This window comes from Giraffa tippelskirchi, chromosome 8, assembly GCF_054371585.1.
Source record: "Giraffa tippelskirchi isolate mGirTip1 chromosome 8, T2T-mGirTip1v1.2.pri, whole genome shotgun sequence".
NCBI classification, from domain to species: domain Eukaryota; kingdom Metazoa; phylum Chordata; class Mammalia; order Artiodactyla; family Giraffidae; genus Giraffa; species Giraffa tippelskirchi.
Window position 1 is genome coordinate 114,021,549 of NC_137282.1, and position 21,747 is coordinate 114,043,295.

The following is a 21,747-nucleotide window of genomic DNA, read 5'->3' on the forward strand; positions in this document are numbered from 1 at the left end:
TGTTTATCTTGTAAAGAGGAGGATTTGATGCTCTTTCTTAAATTACTATTTAGAAGATTTACAAGGATTTTTGAAATTGCCTGCTCCCTTTCCCTGCCTTCCATGGAAGGTTCCCTGCCTTCTAGAAAAGTTTTTTTTCTTTAGCATCTACAATTAGTATGTTTTCCACCTCCCTGCAATTCACATGTAAAAGCTCCCTTCTTAACCATCCTTGTGTAGGAGGAGGAGCTGTTCACCACTCCCCAAACACCTTTCTCATACTTCAAGACTTAACCCCAACTTTATTCTTACTTCTCATCGCTGAACATTACCAGTTCTTCAGATGAACTTTTGAAGGCCAGTTTCTTTTGTCCTTTCTCATGCTTCAGGATATGGAAGTAGAAAATGGTATTCTTTAAAACACATAGCTCTTTTTTAATCACCTTCAAAATACAGGTGGGAAAGGAGTTGCCCAGTTTTTCTTCTTTTTCCTGGTCTTTCTTACTGCAAAATATGTCAAATGTGAATAAATTAAATTACATGTAATGCAGTTTAAGTTTTTAAAAACCAAGGCACTTATAAGTGTCATTAATGGAGCATTTCTGTGTTTAGGGAACCAACATGATAAAAAATTGTGGACTGAGAATCAGAAATAATAAAATACTACCAATTCATGTTTTGAATTGATATTATTTCATTTTCATCCTGTGACAGTCACCTACAGTAGTCCCTATTTTAAATAGATGAGAAAACTGAAGCGCAGGGAAGTTATATCATTTTTCCGAGGCAGAAGTCATGAAATTGGGTTTTAAACTCCAGTCCTAGGTCTAACTAACTAGATCAGTTAAATTACAAGGTCAAGTCATTTCATCTGTGTTTTCTGTTTTCTGTGAAGTTACTGCACAAGTGATCTCCAGTGTTAATTCCATATCTACCATTTTAAGTCCCTCCCACACTATACAGAGTACTTTAAAATGATATACTTCTATTAATAGTAAAGAGAAACAAGTGGATTCTCTTAAGACATGGACAGACAGGAAATGCATTAGTGTGTTAGAGGCCCATTAAGAAGCAAGTCATGGATTCTGAGTCCTTTAAAGGTCCCTATAAGAATTTGTCATTTAATAAACTTAATTTATGAAGATAAAGTTTTAAGAACAGAAGCATGAACCTCCTGTACATACAGGAGAGAGGGAATTTTTACCAGACTTGTATTTGGAAATGGAACAGGGTCTTAATAAAGGATCTGATGGCTGATTTATCATAAATTAAATGTTGTATCCTTTTCCTCTCTTTATCTTCAAAAAGACAAAAATGATTTGGAGTTATACAATGTAGCTTTATCTGCTCCTCAGCTGCTGTCAGCCTTTTTCTTCAAATAAAGCAACAGAGTCCCTAAAATAGCTGAGGTGGGAGTATGTCCCTGACTCAGGAGGCTCCTCTCTGAAGAAGACCTCCTTTCTTCCATTCTGGGTGGTGAGAGTGGAGGGAAAGAAGGATTTCTGATGTGGTCCCAAGACATATACTACCCCAACTTCTACTTCTGTAAAGCCGGGTCAGCTAAATAAACCAGTTACAAGTGCTGCTGATCTATTACTTTGTCCTTTTAAGGAGCTGGACTTAAAAGATCAGTGTCTTAGAAACGTGGCCAAATGTTACACAAGCTCTTAGTGGTGGTCTGACCTTCATATGACTGTGGTGATGCATCCAGACTAAGTCACTTTTCACCTATGCTTGCGGATGACAGTCTCAGTGCTTCTGGTGGGATACGAACCTGCTTCCCCTACAGCCTGATTATCAGACACAAGCTTCATTTAATTCCCAGTAAAGAGTTTGCATGAGGGAGCCTATAATTTGTTAGTTTTGAAAGACTGATCATAATATCTGGATGAAGGGTAATTTTGATGGCCCTTTTGACATTGTGTTGGCAGAGGACCTCGTGAAGCCTAAAGCAGTGGATTCAAACATGATGAAATTTTTTTATCCTTTGTGATACTGCTATTGGTGAGCTCTCCCCCATAAGTCTAGTTCTGAGATTTAAAACTTGCTTGAGAAGGGAACTGACATTATTGAGTGTTTCTATGAATTCATTACATGTACCAGTCAATTTTGCATGTGTTTTATTATTTAATCCTTAAAACAACTTTGTGAGGTAGATACTGTAGTCCTTGAGGAAACAGACTGAATATGTCTAAGATTAGAATCCAAATTAAAATTTCGGTGTGACAGCGCCAAAGCCACTGTTCTTTCTATCAGATTCACTGCTTTTCCAATCTTATGTGCCTCTGACAGACTGAACAGTGGGCTGCCTGAGTCACAGGTCTAACCCAGTCTTTCTTTCCTTCCCATTCTTTCTGTTACTTCAGGATTCTTTTCCTTTTTAACTGTATCCAAGTCACTTATGTATAGGTCTTCTGTTGCCTTAGGAAGTCATGGTTTTTGAAGAGTTCATGCTTTCTTGGTCAGTTTGAAAAGTGAAGTCAAAAATAAAGACATCCTTTCTCATCCTTGGAAGAAACCCCAAGTGTGATACAAGCCTTGCAGTTCTAGCACACAGCTTTCCTGATTAATTTTGGGAGGGAGATTTTCTCTATTAGATTGCCAGTATGTTTTCAATATTATCAATAAATGTTTTCAACACTATTAAGGTATATTGAAGAACACTAACACATATTTGAAGTGTACAGTTTGATCAGCTTTAACATGTAAACACCCATGAAACCATCACTGCAATCAAAATAACATTTTAATGTCCTCAAAAGTTTCCTTACATAAAAATTGATTTTCAACTTTGATTTTCAAATTTGATCATGTAACACTGCAAGTCTCATGTGGTAAAAAATTTAAGACCTAGCTGGTCTTAAACATAGAGGCCTTTGAATGCTTAAAAAGATGTGTTTTTTTTTTTTTTAATCTGAAAGACTGCTTGAGAAAGAATAAAGTGTTAAATGTTATGACATTTAATAAAGCTATTTTTATTATTTGGTATTTAATTTAGTCTTGTCTTTATAATTTTCTTGTCAAATAGTTTGCAGCCAAATTAAAAGCAGCCAGAGAAAACAAGGAAAATTGGACATTGAGCCAATCATCTAGATAGAAGATAAATAAAAACAACTTCAAAAAATTATGTGTGAAATCAGGACAGAAGGTAGTCTTGGCAGCTTTCTTCCTGCCCTGGGGAGTTTTCGGGGCTTCCTGACCCGGGGAAGCAGTGACCTGGCAGGCATTTATCCCTGTGGCCATCTGTCTCTCTGCTGGGACTCGGTTGAGGTCTAGAATGATGTTTTGAGAAGAAGGAGGAATAAAAGACAGGTGTACTTCCACAAAGAATGTTCAGTGAGCAATCTAAGCAACCCTGGCTAGAACATCTTTAGAACTAGCGGAGAATTGTTAGATGAAATGCACCATCAGTGGTCAGTGGGGGATAATTAAAAACCTTTTGTAAATTGCAAACACAAACGTAAGTAGGAGTGATTTTTGGAAAGGTTAAAAAAAATAATTATGTTACCAACTTTTAGAGTGGTTCCTTCCCTTTTGTGTTTATATACAGGGTTTCTTTAATGGAAACTATCCATCTTCTAACCATACTCGGTTTTTTTTACACACTCCTCTCAAATATTGTAGATGAGACAGTGACAGCAATATGTCCATTTTGTCACTACATGTGGTGGCTTCAGAGGACTGAAACTTCTTAGTCACCACTTCTTTTTGCCTCATCTTCTGTATCCTCCTTTGCTCGGTCACGAACAGCACTGGCAAATGTATTTTCAGCTGCATTGCACCTTGTGATTCACGCTTGGCTTTTCATCCCTCTTGTATTTGTCCTCTGCCTTTTTCCAAGAGCGTTTCTTCCTCCCATTAGCCATATCATTAACCTGAGAGTCTAGTAGAGCTGCCACAAGCCCTGAAGCTTGTTCAGGAATCAGATTATTTTACTCTGTTACTCTCTGACCCTGGACAAGCTTACCTCTCTCTCTTCAGTTTTCCCATTTGTAGAATGAGTATGATAAACTTACTTGACAGGGTCATTGTGAGGATTAAATGTCTAAAGTGCTCAGACAGAGCTAGTGAGCCCTCTTTTTAAGTGTTTGCTTTTATGTTTAAGCTTGTACATTCAAGGTTATTACTGTACACACTGCTTTTACCTTTTTCCCCAATATGCTTCTTCAGTTACCTTCAGATAACTCAATTGAAGTGTCTCCCCATACCTGCAGCAGTTAAGACTAAGCAAAGAATCTTGTAACCCTGAATTCTTTATCACTCTCATTTCCTAGTTAGGTGATTTGCCTTTCCTAAACTATCATTGGGCTTCCCAGGTGACTCAGACGGTAAAGAATCCACCTGCAATGCGAGAGACCTGGGTTCGATCTCTGGGTTGGGAAGATCCCCTGGAGGAGAGCATGGCAACCCCCTCCAGGATTCTTGCCTGAAGAATCTTCATGGACAGAGGAGCCTGGCAGGCTACAATCCATGGGGTCGCAAAGAGTCGGACGCGACCGAGCGACTGAGCATACCCACAGTCTATCATTAGGTCCTGCCAGTTACCACCAATTCTTTCAGATCCATTTCTTTCCATTGTTAGGCCATCATTTTAGCTGGTTCTCCTAATTCCAGTTAGTCACTCTCGCTTCATGCAAATAATAAAAGAATCTTTAGGCTTTGTCTTGTTCACTGGCATAATATTGCTTGGCATATAGTAGGCACTCAATATTTGTAGGAGTGACTCATGGACCTGTATTAGCCACATGGACCTATATTAGCCACCTTTAGAAGTTTTCTGTAGTGTTAAAGTTTAAACTCCCTAAACCTTCTATTAGATTTTCACTGTTGCTGTGTAATAATTTCATACAGTTGATTCTGTATTTCACCTCAGCAAAGCCCCTTTTTATTCCATACTTATATTAATTCTTATTTCCATATAATTCATATTTCTTGGGATGCCCTTCATTTGTATTTTGTGTCATGCCTGGAGTGAAGTAAAATGCTAGTTGTGCAGTCATGTCCGACTCTTTGCGACCCCATGGACTGTATGTAGCCTCCCAGGCTCCTCTGTCCATGGAATTCTCCAGGCAGGAATACTGGAGTGGGTAGCCATTCCCTTCTCCAGGGGATCTTCCCGACCCAGGGATCGAACCCAGGTCTCCTGGATTGTAGGCAGATTCTTTACTGCCTGAGCCACCAGACAAGCTCCCTGTGTCATGCTTAGGACACACTGTTTTTATAGAATTTTTTCTTTCTTGGCTCTACCAACTCTAGTCCCATTACTGTCGTGTGATACCTTGGCTCCTGTGTCTGGTTTTCAGTGTATCAGTTTGTATTTAAACCCTCGGTGGTTGTGCTGTGTCTGCTCTCCTTGATTAGAAGCTCCTGGGGGTCAAGGACAGCCTTGGCTCTCTTGTAACCTTCTGTGTTCAGTGCCAGTGACATACGCTGACACTTCTAGGGGTTTAGTAAGTGGCAGAGGCCACCATTAGTTTTGTCTTTAATAAAAAGATACGGGCCGTAAAATGGTGGGGATTTGGGAATGTATTGTTCAAAGGAGTTTGAGCCTACAGAGGAGTCATTCTGCTCTCTATGAGTAATTCTGGGGTAGGTCTATATTGATTAATTTTTTGATACTTTGTGATCTCAGATATTTAATGTGGGTAGAGGGTAACCCATAAAACTAGTACAAAAGTATCATTAAATAATATTTTACTTCATGGCCTGAATTTTTTACATATTTATTTTTTAGTTTAATCTAAAACTGGAACATATTTATAATTCAGTTTGCAATATAATTTGGCAGACGTGAAGAACAGAGTAAACCAGAAAATTTCATGTTAGATAAATTGAAGTTACCTTTCCCCCAAATATCGGAATATAGGAGCTTCTTAGCAGTAGAATCTGGATAGTTTATTTCCAGCATTATAGATGTGAGGCTCCCTGAGCTGGAATAAGAAGATATGCCATCCAGCTGTACCTCTTCCATGGAGTTTTTATTCTCACCCATTTGAATCTGAAAACTGAACCCTTGACTTATTGGGCTGAAGGGCAGATGGGGAAAGACTCAGCTTTCCATTGTGGTGAAAAAGTGAGGATTCAGATCTAGGAAGAGCCACAATGCCTGGCAGGTTGTCCCATTTGTTTTAAGGTTGGCTTGCACTACTGTTTCAGCCCTGTACAAGAAGCTGTCACAGTGCCTCTCATCCTCATTTCTCAGGAGGCTAAAAATGTAGGCTGTCTTTTGGTCAAGACATGATTCTGCCTGCAGTTTGACAGCTTTGGTTAGCTTTCCTCTTCTCTGTCTCTTGGGGTGCATGAATATGAAGCAGTGTGTATAAACCTAGAAACCAATTTAGAGGTCATTTTTATCCTGCCTCATTTAGCTAATTGAGAAAAGTATTTGAGGTTAAAGAATGTTGCTCAAGGTTGTACACCTAATTAATAAAAGGCTGGGAATATTGTCATGGTCTCCTGATTCCAAAAGGAATGATTTAGATTCGTCTCTCTGGGCTCTCCTGGCTTTTAAGACTTCCCGCTTCCACTGCAGGGGGCGCACGGATTTGATCCTGGTCAGGGAACTAAGATCCCGCATGCCATACTGAGTGGTCAGAAATAAACAACCAAAAACCAAGGTGTAGAATGGTGCCTCTCTAAGAGAACTTGTTTTTAGTAGAACAGTTATGTAAATATATGGGCTTCCCTGGTGACTTAGTGGTAAAGAATCCGCCTGCAGTGCAGGAGACGCAGGAGACTTTGGTTCAGTCCCTGGGTCAGGAAGATCCCCTGGAGGAGGGCATTGCAACCCACTCCAGTATTCTTGCCTGGAGAATCCCATGGACAGAGGAGCCTGGCAGGCTACGGTCCATAGAGTTGCACAGAGTCAGACATGACTGAAGCAGCTTAGCATGCACGCATGTAAATATTTATATGCTTTTGTACCTATCAGGCTGACTTACAGACTCCCTGGTAACAGTGGGATGTGTATCTGAAGGTATTTTCCTGAGAGAGATGATGAATCTGTAGTGAACTCTCCACCTTCTCTTTGCTAGTTTTCCTAATGGTCAGGCCATCTGAAAGACACTGGTAGGTTTCTTTACCTTAGAACAAGGCTATATCAAGTATGTATACAGTGAAGTTTGCACAACTGATTTTATAAATAACATACTACAGTGTGATGGCTACTAGTGTAGGAAACTGCTGGTGATCACAACTGGGCTTGAAACATATCCATCTCTACAGTTTCATAGCAGTGTTCAGATTAATTAGTGAACAACACAGAGGCTGAACATTAAACATAGAGGAAGGGGAGAGTCACATGTATTAATACTTGGTGACTGAGGTCTCACCCCAGCCCATCTTATGTAACTTAGAAAGCAGGCCCAGGTCAACCCTTGGTGCATTGGTGACTGTTCCAGTCTCATGTGGGATTCTTTGTGTTTTCAGCCTGTTGATAGTGACCACAGAGATCAGTTTATTAACTCACCTGTTCATTGATAACCATTTCTCAGTGTCCCACTTCCCAAATTCATTAGCCTGTGTATGAGTGTTTTGAATATGGGTATTTTTGGTTTTTATCTATATTGAACAAAGGACACATGAATACCTTACAATAAAGCATTCATTCAATATGCCCTCAAATTCCCCAAGGGAAGCTCTGGTAATTACAATGCAGTTTATAAAGAAATTAACCATGAATATCTTCTTTTAAACCGCAAACACTTTTTATCCCCTCCCCTGAGCAGTGGGTTATGAACTTCATACTCCTTTTGTTCTTCCTTTTTAACCTGTAGCTTCTCTGTAACAGATTGACTAATAATTAGGGTAAATAAAACACCTCAGTCACTTCTGTGGTCATTGTGCTAATGAGATTCATATATAAGCCATGAGCCAGTCACAGCTGGTAAGCTTGTCATCTCTAGTTTGTGATTTCTTTGGACTGAGGTCTTCTGGTGAAGGAAGTCTAGGCATTAAGAGAACCACTCTGGGACACCATTGTGGAGAATTGGGCTTAAAGATCTGTTTTTTTTTGTTTCTTTTTAAGGTTAGCTGATTCATTTCCTAAAAGGATATCCCACTGCAGTTTGAATTTCCCCTTAATTTGGTCTGAGCATTGATACATTAGTAAATTGGGATTTTGTGTGCCTTTTTTCCTTTGGTAATGAAAGTGTAAATTAGGTATGAAATGACTTAGAAGTGTGAGGGTAAGGAGCTAGGGTCCTGGTTCATTTGATAAACACTCAGGTAATTGGGGGCTTCACTGGTGGCTCAGACAGTAAAGAATTTGCTTGCAATGCAGGAGACCCAGGTCTAATCCCTGGGTCAGGAAGATCCCCTGGAGAAGGAAATGGCTACCCACTACACTATTCTTGTCTGAAGAATTCCATGGACAGGGGAGCCTGGTGGACTACAGTCTATGGGGTTGCAAAGAGCCGGACACGACTGAGCAACTAACTAATAACACTTTCACTTTTTCAGATAATTGGTCATGGGCCTTGATAATGGTCATTGACCACTGACAGAGATTGGTTTTATTTTACATTCTTTTCCCTTTTAAGTGGCAACCCACTGAGACATTAGAGCATTTGCTCAATGTAAAGAAAAATGCATTCATTTAGGTTAAACTCTTTTTCATTTCTTCTCTTTCTGAAGGTGCACTTACAGAGTGCTATGATGAACTGGGGAATAGATACCAGCTTCCAGTCTATTGCTTGGCACCACCAATCAACATGATAGAGGAAAAGAGCGACATAGAGACTCTGGATATTCCTGAGCCACCGCCCAATTCTGGGTATGAATCTCAGCTCCGTTTGCGCCTCTCCACTGGCAAAGACCTCAAACTTGTGGTCCGCAGCACAGACACAGTGTATCACATGAAGAGACGGCTGCATGCTGCGGAAGGAGTGGAACCGGCTAGTCAGCGGTGGTTCTTTTCTGGCAGGCCTCTCACCGACAAAATGAAATTGGAAGAGCTGAAGATCCCAAAGGACTATGTCGTACAGGTTATAATGAGCCAACCTCTGCAGAACCCAACACCAGTTGAGAACTGACCTAGTCCTATTCGCTGTCCCCAAATCCTTCATGCCCCTTTTTATTGTTACCATTTCCTACTCTGTGGCGTGAAATCTGTTTTCACTGCTCTGAATTCCGTATGAATGGATTTAGTTCTGAGGAATTATCAGTGAAAAATTCCATCTGTGATGGAGACCAACAAAAATAATTAATAAAACACAAAGAGCCAGCCTTTGTGACTCATGTAATTACAATTTCTAATTCAAGAGGCAGTTAAGAAATAGATAGCCTTTTATTTTAAAATACCCAACAACTATGTAATGGCTGTATTTAAATGGTTTGGACTGTAAATAGAAGATTGCACCCGTGAAGACCAGCACCAAGCACCTGTGAATACAGAGTTCTTAAATATAATTTCCAGAAATCATCAGTAACAGTTATAAAACTTGAGCTTTTTGAAATGGAAACTAAACAGAGCAGTACTTGAGGTTCGATAACTTTTCTGGTCTTAGTTCTTTGCTCAAGTAATATTTAGCCATAAAGGAGTAGAGACTGGCAAATTGTGTTTCAGTATTGCTATTCCCATTCTCATAGGTTGAGCTCCTTATTTACATTCACACTAAATTTTGGTGCCTTTCTAGCGTGTTGGTGGCAGGCATCTTTCTGGAACACTAGGCAATAATTTAGTCAGTGCATTCAGATCTCTGATTTTCAACTGATACTTAGTTGAAAAGTCTGTTGTCCTCTTGCTGCATAGGTATTTTGAAATGTCTGTATAATGAAGCTGTTTTCATATTCAGGCTTAGAAGGTCACTACTATATAATACCTTCGTTGATCTACCTACTCTGCTTAGAACTTTCAGAGCTAACTGTGCCCAAAATGCATGCATACTAGGCCAGGGAATGCACAGAATCAATAAAGTAATTATCTTGTCTCCCCCAGTTTGCAGGAAGGGTGTAAGGAAAACCCGTTCTGTCTGTGCCTAGGAGAATTGTGCCTGTCTTCAATCTTTCAAAAAAAAAATTTCAAGTCATAATTTACTAGTGAAAAATTTCCTGACATCACTTAAACATCGGCAGTGAGATCTAATGATGATACGTTGCTTTATACTTCAGTGCTTACCATAGCTCACTGTTACCTGTAGTTGTGGTGGATGAGAGTTTTCCTCTCTCATCTTTCCTAGCAGAGACACAAATTAAGAAGCATCTGCAGATTATAAGACTGAAAAATTCCAAGGGATAACCTGATTTTTCTGTACAATGACTGGAATAAAGCTGCCAAGGATTGTATTTAATTCAGAGCCTTTTCAAAGTTGGTTCCATAGGTGAGAAGGGGGCTAGCACGTACAATATCTCTGAACCCCTGAGAATCCATGAGATGGAGAAGCAGAGGCAAGAAGGCACTTTCTCAAATGGGAGATAATCAGACCTCCACACTCATTTTGGATGTGAAGCACCATTATTAATTTCAATGGCAGACTGAAACTGCTATTTAGTTTAAATGTTATGTTTAAAATGTTATTAAATTTCCTATAGCCTGATTAGATACAATATCTATAATTGTAACGTAGCGTGTTTCTGAGAGCTTTAACTGTTTCTCTTTTTTATGCAATCATTTTAAAGATTGTGGCTACATTTAATTTAGCTTTGCTGATAATTGAATCTAAATTCAAGAGGAGACAGCAGCATTAATTCCAAAGGAATATTTTTATATGTGGAGGTGGAGGTATGTGAGGGTGTTTCAGTATAATGCCCCCGTCATCAAAATGTTTCTTAATTTGTGTGCCACATTAAACAGCAGCATCTCTCAAAGTTTGTCAACTGGAGGAAAAAAAATGTTCAAATCTATTTTTCTTAAGTGAATTCGGTGATTTAATTATCTATGGTTGGTAAGTTTTTTTGTTTGTTGAGGATTTGAGCTCTGTTAAGAGTTTATTTTATTTTAAAGGAACATATACTTTGAATAGCAATTTTCTGGGAATGTTTAACTAACCTAGGTGAGAAAACCATGGTGCTGTTTAATTGTAAATAGATTGATATAAGATTGGACCAATACTTGATGTGTACAATTTTAGTATGTAGGGTTTTTGTGCTTTTTAAAAAAAAAAAGTTCAATTTTTCTCTTTGTCTTTGCCTTTATTCTGGGTGTTTAACTATTATCACTGTCCACAGTAAGGGTAATCTGCTTCTTTCTGATAAAACTTCTAAAAAGGTTTTTCCCCCTTTTAAAAACCTTCCAGGTCAGTAAATAATGAGTTCATTATCGCCAAACCTAGACTCTGCTGTATCAAACCATACATGGTCATTTACAGCTATACTTTATTTGCTGCATTGAAACCTTGGTCTCAGTAGGTTGTTGCTTTTTTCTTTTAAGAATCATGCTGTAAACCAAAACCCATCCTTCAGTTTTTCAGAAGGATTATCCATTTTGGATCAAAGTGGCAGGTTTTGATTGTTGAATTTTTATTTAAAATAGGCGATACGTACACATGGGAAAAAATCCAAACATACCAAAAAGTCTCTCTTCGACTCCTATTCTTCATCTTGCATTTATTTCTTCTCTCCAGAGGTAACAGCTGTTCCCAGTTTTCTGGATATCTTTAGAGATATTCTAGCACAGTGGTTCTCACACTTCAGCATACATCAGACTTACCTGGAAGGCTTATTAAAAACACAGATTTAAAAAACAGATCGCTGGACTCCTCTCCCACGGGTTCCAAGTTAGTAGGCCTGAGTCGGGGGGTACAAAAATTTGCATTTCCAAAAGTTCCCAGGTGATGCTGCTACTGCTAATCCCAATGTGAGAACCACTGCTGTAGCGTGTGTGAGTATATTCACCCATCCTACCTTGTCTTTTTCCTAAATAACATGTGCTATTCTATGCATTTGATTTTGGTGAATGTTAGAGATGGTTCCCTATAACTAGAGCTAGATCTGCTTCATTCCTCTTGTAGTGCAGTGGTATTCCATTGTTTGGAGTCCCACAGGTCCCTCTAGACTTTTGGCCCTGTAAACTGTGCTCCTGGGAAACGTCCTTTTCTGTTGTTACATCTTTGCATCTGGGTACAACTAAGGAATATATTGCTGAAAAGGGAGTGTTGTAGATCAGTGTATACATATAGAGAGCAGATGCTGAATTGCCCTCCAAATGGATTTTTACCAGTTTAATGCTATAGAATATGTCTGCTCTTATTTTCTTATACCCTGACCAACTTTTTGATCTTTGACAGTCTAGGTGGAAACCTGTGTCATGTGATTTTAGTTTGTGTTTTTTCTTTGAGTGAAACTTAGCATTATACTGTATATTTTAAGGCTATTTGTTGTTGTTTTTTTCCTCCTATGAATTATCTATGTTTGCCCATTTTCCTAATCCATTTTGGTCTTTATCCTCTTGATTTGTAGATATTTTTTCTATATTAAGGATAAATGCCCTTAATATAGGATTTGTTGTTTTCTATCATCTATTATCATTTGTTTTTGTGTAATTTACCATGTAAAAATTTTGTTTTGCATGGCCAGATCTATCAGTCTTGTATTTTATGGCTTCTTTGTTTTCTTCCTAAGGTCTTACCCACTCTGAGATTATAGAAGATTTTTCAGGACATGGATAACGGCCCCTCTCAGCAGGTGTTCGCCAAGTTGATTTGGCCTTTCCTAGTCCTTGGCTAAGAACTAGTGCAAGAGATGTTACTTCATGTTGCATAGTTGGCTTTCTCTAAAATTCTTTCCCCTTTACAGCTGATGTAGATGGTGGCCCTGCAGTCCTACGGCCCTGGGCTGAAACCGGAGTCATATCTGCAGCCACACCTGTGTTTCTCCTGTCCCCCCAGTGCTGCCCCTCCACCCACTGCTGAGCCTCCTTAGGAAACATACACTTTGCTGACCAAGGAATTCTAACGAGACTGTGGTGTAGAGTTTTACTGCCATCCAGAAACTTACCTAAACGTGCTTGGTCCAAACTCTACCCTTAATAGCACAGTGGATTAACTCACTGTGGAGATAATGAAACTTAAAGCATCTACATGCATACCTGCAAATACACATTTTTTTAAAAAAAATTAAGTCACGTAATGGACACTGACATTGTTTTCTCTATTGTACTCTTGGTCCCAAAAAAGTGCCACTTTACTGATGCAATTGAATTTTAATTTTTACACTGAGTTTGAGTTTGGGCCTGTCAGAACTAAATGCTCAGTCTCCTGATTCCAGTCTAGAATCACCCGGTTTATAAAAATGCTCTTAAAAGGATTTTTTAAAATCTAATAAATCATGATACTTTTTATAGTTATGATATTACAGTTACATCCACTGATAATTTCCAAAGAGTAGGGGAAGACTACTACCTGCTCATTCCTGAAACTTCAGTCATTAAATTTAATATTAATTTATTTAAAATTTGAAATTTTAATTGAATAAATTTTAGTTTAAAATGTATTTAGCCCAGATTAAAACCTAGTATACCCTATTATTTGGCTATCCTTCATTCCTTCCTGCTCCCCATTCTAAAACAATAATAAGTATGAGATCTTCATTGCTTTAGAGACCATGCCTGGGAAAGAAAAAGACATATACCATTGTTGAGTTACCTTTATATACCTCAAGAGTGCTCCCCTGGGAAAATGGGAAAGAGAAGATTTCCCTTCCTAAGACCTCACAGTTTCTCCTTCCAGAACTGCACCCGGGTCGTAAGGCTGTCTGGTAGCAAAAGCTATTGAGGCTGCCTGAAAAGAGGCAGAAACCCATCCCAAAGTAAGCCTAGTGGTGTGGTGAGGCCCTTTGAAATGACGGTTAATCTCGCGCTATCATTTTTCAGCCAGATACTGCTGGTCTCTCAGTACAATACTCTTATAGGTGTAGTAGTATCCAAACCTATTTGCCCGAGAGTGTTCTCCTTGGAGAATTAACTATTCACCAAATCAGAGGAGAAGAGCATTGTTCTAAGTGAGATGCTTTCCATCTTTCTGGTCTTCACAACAGTTCTTGACATCGATCCCATTATCCCCATGTATAAACCAGAAATCAAGAGATGTGTGTTTCAGCGGGGCTTTTTGGTCTTTTGCTAGTTCCATTTAGTTTTTGTAGTACCATTGTGGGGAAGAGAGAGGGTTTGGTTTCTAAACATTATTCATAAGTATGTTATTAAAATCTCATGACTATTAGAGTAAATATAAAGGATGTTCATAGTAGTTAACATCTCAGTTATTACAACTTTGACTTATGAATGACAATCTTTGATAAGCAGTATTCTTGTCTGTTGCACGTTGACAAAGTAATGTTGATGATGATTAAGTACTCTGAATGCTGTAGTCAGTTATATTAATGGTGTATCCTTAAGAAATCCTTGGTTTATAGGAAATGGGCTGCATTCCTCCAGTCACCAAACTTGTCCCTCAGAAATCTATGGTCGAAGGAGATGTGGTGATTAGCATTATGCAGAAGGGGTTTCTGAGCCAGTGAAATGTCAATGTAAAACTTAAACAGGATCTGCTAGGACTGAAGTGAGTTAGATCAGTTGTTCTAAGCAGAGGCATCTAACTGACCTTGAATTTGAACTCTGGTCCTACCAACTGTGAGTCATTAAGAACCTTAGGTAGGTTCTTAATCTTGACACCTCAATATCCTCATCTGTAAATTGAAAGAAACAGTTCACAGGGTTAGGAGAATAAAAAAAGCCATGTGTCTAAAGCCCCTGCCTTACCAATAGCAAGCACTTACTGAATGGTAGTTATATTTAATATCACAGTACAGTCTGGTTAGGGAAGATTTACAAATCCCATGCTGAAAACACTTAAAAATTAGTCAAGGCATTACTTACACAAAAAAATTAAAATTATACAAGGACATGTAATAATTATTTCATCCTAGTAGATTTGGTATAGTTGCTTAAGCACCTAACTCATCAAAGACTAATTGAAGTTCTAGGAAGAACACAATCCCCATATCCTTAAAAGTCAATTTCCCTTATGTGTGGAGGTGCATTTCCATTTTGAAGTTTGTTTTTAGCCTTAAGGACTGGGAGAATAGAATTCTGAAAGTATTGGGCCACTCGTGGCAAATTTAGGAAAGCATCGTCTTCCAACTGCTTAGCTCCAGGAAGAGCTGGTAATTGATACCCGGGGACGTAGTGGACAGGGTTGATCTGAAAAGCAACAGCAGAACTGGGACATGTCAGAAAAGAGAAATGATTACATCATGTGAGGCCTCAAGGTTATTAAGGTTAAGAATCTGTGGGTTGAAAAACACTCATCTGAACCCTGCATGTGTAAAAATCAGAGGTACTCACTTTGATGTTCTAAATTTATTTTTAAGACATCTTAACAATTGTAATTACTTATACATTCAAATTGTTTTATTCCAAGAAGACTCTCTCTCTGGCTCTCATTAACTTGTGACACTTTCTTTTTGAGTAAAGCTTTCTCTTTCTTCTTCTCTTTCTCTGCTTTCTGACTCTCCTGGTATTTGTCCATGGAGAAGATAGTAAACAGCTTAAATTCCTTGTAATTAAGAAGCTTGTGTTGGGGAGGAAAAAAGGAAAGTTATTTCAGAAAGGATTTGATACTTTGTTTCAGATGGGAGCAGGATTGTAATCACTTCTGATTTAAAACCTTGGAAACTTTATTAAAGAGGCCCAGTAATTAGGTCGTAATTACAGTCTGCTTGTAGTCTAGAGCCAGAAACAGTCTATTGTAGGCTCCAAAGGCACCGAGGGTCCCTTTCTTCCTTCTACTACCGCAAGTCCAGACATGTTCAGGCTACATCTGAGCTTCTTCCCAGTGTGGTCCATCTTTTCAAAGCTTAAACTTGAGCTCTCACTTGCTAGTCAACATGGCCTTGGAATAGGCCAGTCACTGAATGGACTTGAAATAGATATTCACTGTTTTCTCCATAGCTGTTTTCTCCTGGAATTTAACTCATGTGTTCCCATCTAAGAATTTCTTCATTTCTACTTATTAAAATCTATAATCCTTCCTCGTAAGACCAATTCCTGCCATATTAAAATATTTCCTTCTTTCAACTAAACTTGCAACAGAATTTCCTTCTCTAAACTTCTCTAATTTTGTATCCACATTATATGATGTAGCGCTCAGTCCTCTCTCTTCCACAGGCCTGTCCATCCCTTTAGTTTTTTATGACCCCAGTGCCCTGACACACTCCAGGAGGAGTTTCCTCCCCTCCTCCTCCTCTGTCTCCACTGTACGTAGCAGGACATGGTCCTCTAGCTCTGGACAGAGGGGCTGCCAGGCCACAGCTTCCAAGGTGGCTCAGGGGTAAGGAGTCTGCCTGCCAATGCAGGAGATGCAGGTTGGATCCCTGGGTCGGGAAGATCCCCTAGAGGAGGAAGTGGTGACCCCTCCCTGGAAAATCCCAGGGACAGAGGAACCTGGTGAGCTACAGTCCAGGGGGTCACAAAGAGTTGGACATGGCTGAGCATGCACGCTGCCAGGCCGCACTTCAGGACCTGCACTCACACGGTCGCCTGTGATGTCGAAGTTATAGTAGAGGTCTCTAAGTTGCTGTTTTTTAATATTAAAGAGAAAGTTGTACATATGCAAGTTGTCTGGGCCAATTTTCAGCTCCCCATCCAGGTCAAGCAACTCAAAAACAGGCCGGGAGTGGCGGAAGATAAATTGCTCTTCCAAATGGTTCTGTTTTGAGAGAAAAACATAAGGAAAGGAATAGTATTGTTGGTGCTACTTTCTAAACTTGCTGCATCAAGACTCATCTATTCCCTAGTCCATTCCCTAGATAGCTAAAAGCAAAAGGCAGAATCATAGCAGCTCAGAGCCGAAAGGGTGCTGTGGTTAATGTATAAGATCCTGCTTCAGCATCTGCCTTCAAGGGGAACTGATGCTATCTGTAGTGATTAGTTCTGCTAGATGGGACTCTAATTAGTAGAATGCATTTCCTTGTGTTCAGTGAAAATGTACGTAAGAAAATTTCAGTGCTTGCGATAAAATGATGAAGACATGAGGTGCCTTTCCTTAAGGAAAGGGAAAGAGGTGAATACACTCCAGGAGTGTGTGCAAGATAAGGTGGGTACCCAAAGACGAGCAGGTCTTGTCTTGATCATTCATCCCCTTCAGAATATTCTCTGAGGAAAGGGATCACTGAGGAAGAGAGGCAACTGGGATTCCTGGTGATTAAGACCCGCCAGCTGGAAGGGGCAAGGAAGGGCATGCCAAGGAGAGATGTGATAGGATGAGGTTTGTTCTTCACAAGGGCAAGGTGGGAGGGAAGCTGGGTAACCTTTCGAAACCCCTAGGTTATAGATGGACCATTTAGGAACCAAAAGTAGTACTCCCCCTGTTTCTTCTTCCTGTTTCAAGTGAAAAGAAGAAAAATTCTGACGCACTCTTAATTTGGTGCTACCTTTAGCAACATGGTGGCAGCAGCCAAGCTCTGCCTCCTCTGCCCCAGAGCCTGACTGGCTACTCACCTCTTGTGCCAGCAGTATGCACACCAGCATGTAGAACTGGTCAAAACCAATCTCGCCCACTGCATTCCAGTCCAGCATGTTGAACACAATTGTGATCTGGTTCCGTTTCAAGTCAGTCACGTGATGAAGGAAGTGGTAAAACAGCACATCTGTTGGCAGGGAGATGAGATGGGTTATTCTGAAACAGTTTCAAAATGTTCAACATCTGGGAGCCACAGAAATGGTGGTCCTGTTGGAAGCTTCTGGCTTTGCCGCTACACAGTCCACTGTGCCTGGACTTGTGAAGAAGGAGAGTGGGCAGGGCTTGGTTCCCGGGCACAGACAGATGTGGATACATAACCGATAAAAGGCTCAAAGTGCTCCTCGTACAGAGAAGGAAGAGCTTAGTTCTCACTGGGGACCTAGGACATGCTCTTGGAAAAGCTGACATTTCATCTGGGTCGTTCACTTGAGCCAATTTATCCTCTTCTATAAAAGAATCACTGTGCCTCATGCTTACATAACGCAAATGCTTTCGATTGTGGGGAAAGGAGCTATCATCAGGCACCTTAGATGCTGGGCGCTTTAAGTGCTGCATGTCAGTGAACCCAGGCAGCTACACAGCCTTTTACAATAAGCTTTGGGTGATAGCTAAGCCTGGGGCTTCTCAAGCTGTAATGGGCATACCAATCACTTGAGGATCTTGTTAAAACAGCGGTTGTGATTTGAAACTCTGGCACGGGACTACTGAGTCTGCATTCTTAACAAGCTCCCAAGTGATGTGGCCGCTGCTGGTCTGTGGACCACACGTTGAGTGGAAGAGCTGGACTTCATATGTGGTCCATCTGACTCCACAGCCTTGCTCTTTCTACAGTGAAGCTGTATCTTTTGCACATTAGTTAAGGCATCTGCAGTCATATACAATCAGAGAAAAAAACACTGTAATTTAAAGGACAGGGAAGGTTTTTGCCTGAAATTCCACTCACTCATCATCTGTCTCAGGGAATGTTAGATGGAAGAAACAAACATGGTGATATGTCTACACAGTGGTGTGTGGCTGTACAGGTTGTATGTACAGATCACCCATAAGATTTCAGAGATTCTCAAGTGTAACTTTGTCTGCATGTGATTTCTTCTTGCCCATTGATTACAGAGGGCCTCGAACCCACATCTCTTGGAGCTCCTGCATTGGCAGGTGGGTTCCTTACCACTAGTGCCACCTGGGAAGCCCTACCTTTATTTATACTCAGTCCTAAAAGAGACAAAAACCAAAAGACAAATGAACAAACAAAAAAGCCCTCAAGGGTTAAAGCCCTAAAGAACCCACCTGCCAAGGCAGGAGACGCAGGAGACCCATATTCGGTCCCTGGATCGGGAAGATCTCCTAGAGGAGGGCATGGCAACCCACTCCAGTATTGTCGCATGAAGAATTTCATGGACAGAGGAGCCTGGTGGCCTACAGTCCATAGGGTCGCAAAGAGTCAGACATGACTGAGCAACTGAGCATGCACACATACACATTAATGACATTAATTGTCTTGTATCTCCTGCACAAGACACGGCTCCACTACATCTGTAAAGCGTATCTGTGTGGTTTGGAGTCCCTGCTGAAGCTGGCTAAGGGTACAGTGAACCAGTCAATACAGTGTCATGATCTGAGAGTTTCTGATGGCCACTTAGTGTTCCTTTCCCATGTCCCACCAGGTGTGAGCACTTGGGAACACACCATGTGTAAACATGGTGATGTCTGTGTCCTTGCTTCTTGAGGAATGTTTTATTGTAAGGCTTAGTAGCTAATTAACAAATACTATTTTTCAATCAGCCGACTCGACCAAGAATCCAGGGCTCTACGTCACCACATCCTTGGAAAGCAAAGCTCAAGCCTGTGCCTCCCTTCAGGTCACCATCCGGTCCCTTGGTGGCCAGAAGACATGAGTATGACTTCATCTCTCAGGTGTTGCATCAGCCGGGAGTGATTTAGTTACCAGGGAGATCAGACTGCTCAACAAACCCTGGTGAGACTGAGTATGGGCTTTAGAGTCAGAAACCCTTGGCTTCTGGGGCCAGCTTTTCTGTTTACATCAAGGTATCCTACAGTTGCCTTATCTAGGACTGGGTTATTGGGAAGATTTGGTGACATACTGTGTATAAATCTGAGACATGAAAGTATGAATAAATGCAGGTATCTTTATTATTTGCTAAGCATTGAATGAACTCTTTAAAAAAATTTTATGGAAGAAACTCCTTGTTGATAAATGATATTTCTCTCCGTCAGGTTACAATGAGTGAATAGGATACCTTATTTGTGCTAAGTCTCTTCAGTCATGTCTGACTCTGTGCGACCTGATGGACTGTAGCCCGCCAGGCTCCTCTATCCATGGGATTCTCTAGGCAAGAATACTGGAGTAGTTAGTCATTCCCTTCTCCAGGGGATCTTCCCAACCCAGGGATCAAACCCACAACTCTTGCAGCTCCTGCATTGGCAGGCGAGTTCTTTACCTCTAGCACCACCTGGGAAGCCCTACCTTATCTATACCCAGTCCTAAAGAGAAACAGGGCTTCCCTTGTGGCTCAGCTGGTAAAGAATCCGCCCGCAATGCGGGAGACTGGGGTTTGATCCCTGGGTTGGGAAGATCCCCTGGAGAAGGGAAAGGCTACCCACTCCAGTATTCTGGCCTGGAGAATTCCATGAACTATACAGTCCATGGGGTCGCAAAGAGTCAGACACGACTGAGCGACTTTCATACTTGCAAAGAGAAATAAACGCTAAACAAACAGAAAGCCCTAAACTGTTGTAACTGGTCTTCTGTGAGTTTGTGCACTCAGCAGCAGGGTTGAGCTCATCCACACTCTTTGGTCACAAGTACCAAGAATTAGAAGGGACCTTGCATATCATCTGACTCAGTTCTCCCATTCTGTGGGAAAGTTTTGCTAAGGGACTCTGGAGGGGTAAGGCCGGAGTGGGGTCAGCCGCCAGGAATAGCTGTCATCATAATGAACACATTAAATCCTTAGAGTGTGCCGAGCACCGTGCTAAGCACTTTCCGTACATTATCTAATTTCATCACCCTTTTTTTTTTTGGCTGCACCATGCAGCATGAAGCATCTGAGCCCCCAAACAGGACTGAACCCACGCCCTGTGAACTGGAAGCGCGGAGACTTCACCACGGCACTGCCAGGGAAGCTCCTCATTATCTTTCTTTTACAATCGTGAGATGGACTCCATTATTAGAAGCCTCACTTACGGGTGGAGAAAATTAGACTTAAAAGAGGATGATGGCATTCTGCAAATCTCCATGGAGTAGTGGGTGGAGCCAAGATCTAACCGCAGAGCTTGTTGTTTCATCTGCCTCACTGAACTGCCATCAAGTCGCAGCTGGCAAGGTTTCTCTGTGCTTCATTTCGAAGATGTAATACATATGTTAATAGACTAGTTTCTGGTTCTGTAAGTTCTCCTGCATATTTGTTAAAAACCAAGTAACGACCCAAAAGAAGCACTTATGGAAGTACTGACCATTCAAGGTTTTCTTGCGGTGCACATCAAGAAGGTGAAAATACTCCACCAAGGCCTTCACGTTTCTCACGGACAATAAGCAGTACAGTTTGTCCAGGTAAAGGTACCACAAAAACGATCCTTGCTTCAGTCTCATCGTGGAGCCCTTTAAGCCGAAGACTCTGGCAACCTGAACTAGAACAGAGAATTCTGCCTCAGAACTGGAATGTCGGGTGGAGAAAAGCTCTGGTAGTAAAGATCTTCCTAGGTCAGACATCACAGGAAACAGTCAATAAAAATTTAAAATTGCGGCAGTTCCCCTGGCTGAGCAGTGGTGAGGACTCGGTGCTTTCATTTTGGAGGCCCAGGTTCAGTTCCTGGTTGAGGAACTAAGATCCCACAAGCTAAGCAGGGTGGCCAAAAAAAAAAAAGAAAACGAGAATTTCCCAAAGTCAGTGAAAGACACCCATCCACAGACTGGGCTCATTGTCATTATCCAAGCGGACAGCTATGTAACTACATGCCAGGCATTGTTCTAAGTGTGTTAATATATTAACTCATTTAGTCTGAAGGCTAGTCATAGAATCCTAAGAGGCAGAGATTATTATACCTATTTTACAGATTAAGAAACAGGCTCAAGGCACAAATTGCTGTGTATAAAATAAGCTACAAGGATATATTATACAAGGAATATATATTATACGTATATATTACATGTCTACATATATATGTATATATATAAAATATACATATATATTTGGCTCTGCCTCACAGCTTGCAGGATCTAACCAGGGATTGAACTTGCACCCTTAGTAGTGAAACCATAGACTCCTAGCCACGGAACCACCAGGGAATTCTCTAGCCA

At 40.7% G+C, this 21,747-nt stretch overlaps 2 protein-coding genes across 8 annotated transcripts in view; one reads left to right on the forward strand and one right to left on the reverse strand.

The window, feature by feature from the left end:
- Positions 1-11,092, forward strand: part of UBTD2 (ubiquitin domain containing 2) — a 61,300-nt gene extending 50,208 nt beyond the window's left edge. For all 5 annotated transcript variants that reach the window (XM_081520711.1, XM_081520710.1, XM_081520709.1 and 2 more), the window contains one exon: positions 8,614-11,092. In XM_081520711.1, the coding sequence (XP_081376837.1) occupies positions 8,614-9,011 (398 nt within the window). In that variant the 3' untranslated portion in view covers positions 9,012-11,092. The remainder of the gene's footprint in view (positions 1-8,613) is intronic.
- On the reverse strand, positions 9,383-21,093 carry EFCAB9 (EF-hand calcium binding domain 9). 3 transcript variants are annotated; one of them, XM_081520715.1, is made up of 5 exons: positions 20,904-21,050; positions 17,411-17,559; positions 16,443-16,619; positions 15,369-15,482; positions 9,383-11,114 (listed from the first exon to the last, which is right to left on the reverse strand). In XM_081520715.1, the coding sequence occupies exons 1-5, from the start codon at positions 21,037-21,039 to the stop codon at positions 11,085-11,087; spliced, it is 606 nt and encodes a 201-aa protein (XP_081376841.1). In that variant the 5' UTR covers positions 21,040-21,050; the 3' UTR covers positions 9,383-11,084. The 3 variants fall into 3 exon arrangements, with proteins under 3 accessions (XP_081376841.1, XP_081376839.1, XP_081376840.1); XM_081520713.1 differs by lacking the exon at positions 9,383-11,114 and having other exon boundaries at positions 15,257-15,482; positions 20,904-21,093; XM_081520714.1 differs by lacking the exons at positions 9,383-11,114; positions 20,904-21,050 and adding an exon at positions 18,717-19,309 and having other exon boundaries at positions 15,257-15,482.
- Between the last annotated feature and the right edge of the window lie 654 nt (positions 21,094-21,747).

Excerpts from the sequence above, each read along its gene's own strand:
- EFCAB9 (XM_081520713.1), bottom strand. The coding sequence starts at position 21,039 with ATGAGACTGAAGCAAGGATCGTTTTTGTGGTACCTTTACCTGGACAAA. Across the intron at positions 16,620-17,410 it reads GCATACTGCTGGCACAAGAG|AACCATTTGGAAGAGCAATT; the intron begins GTGAGTAGCCAG and ends CTCTCAAAACAG. Across the intron at positions 15,483-16,442 it reads TCGACATCACAGGCGACCGT|CTTCTTAATTACAAGGAATT; the intron begins GTGAGTGCAGGT and ends CCCCAACACAAG.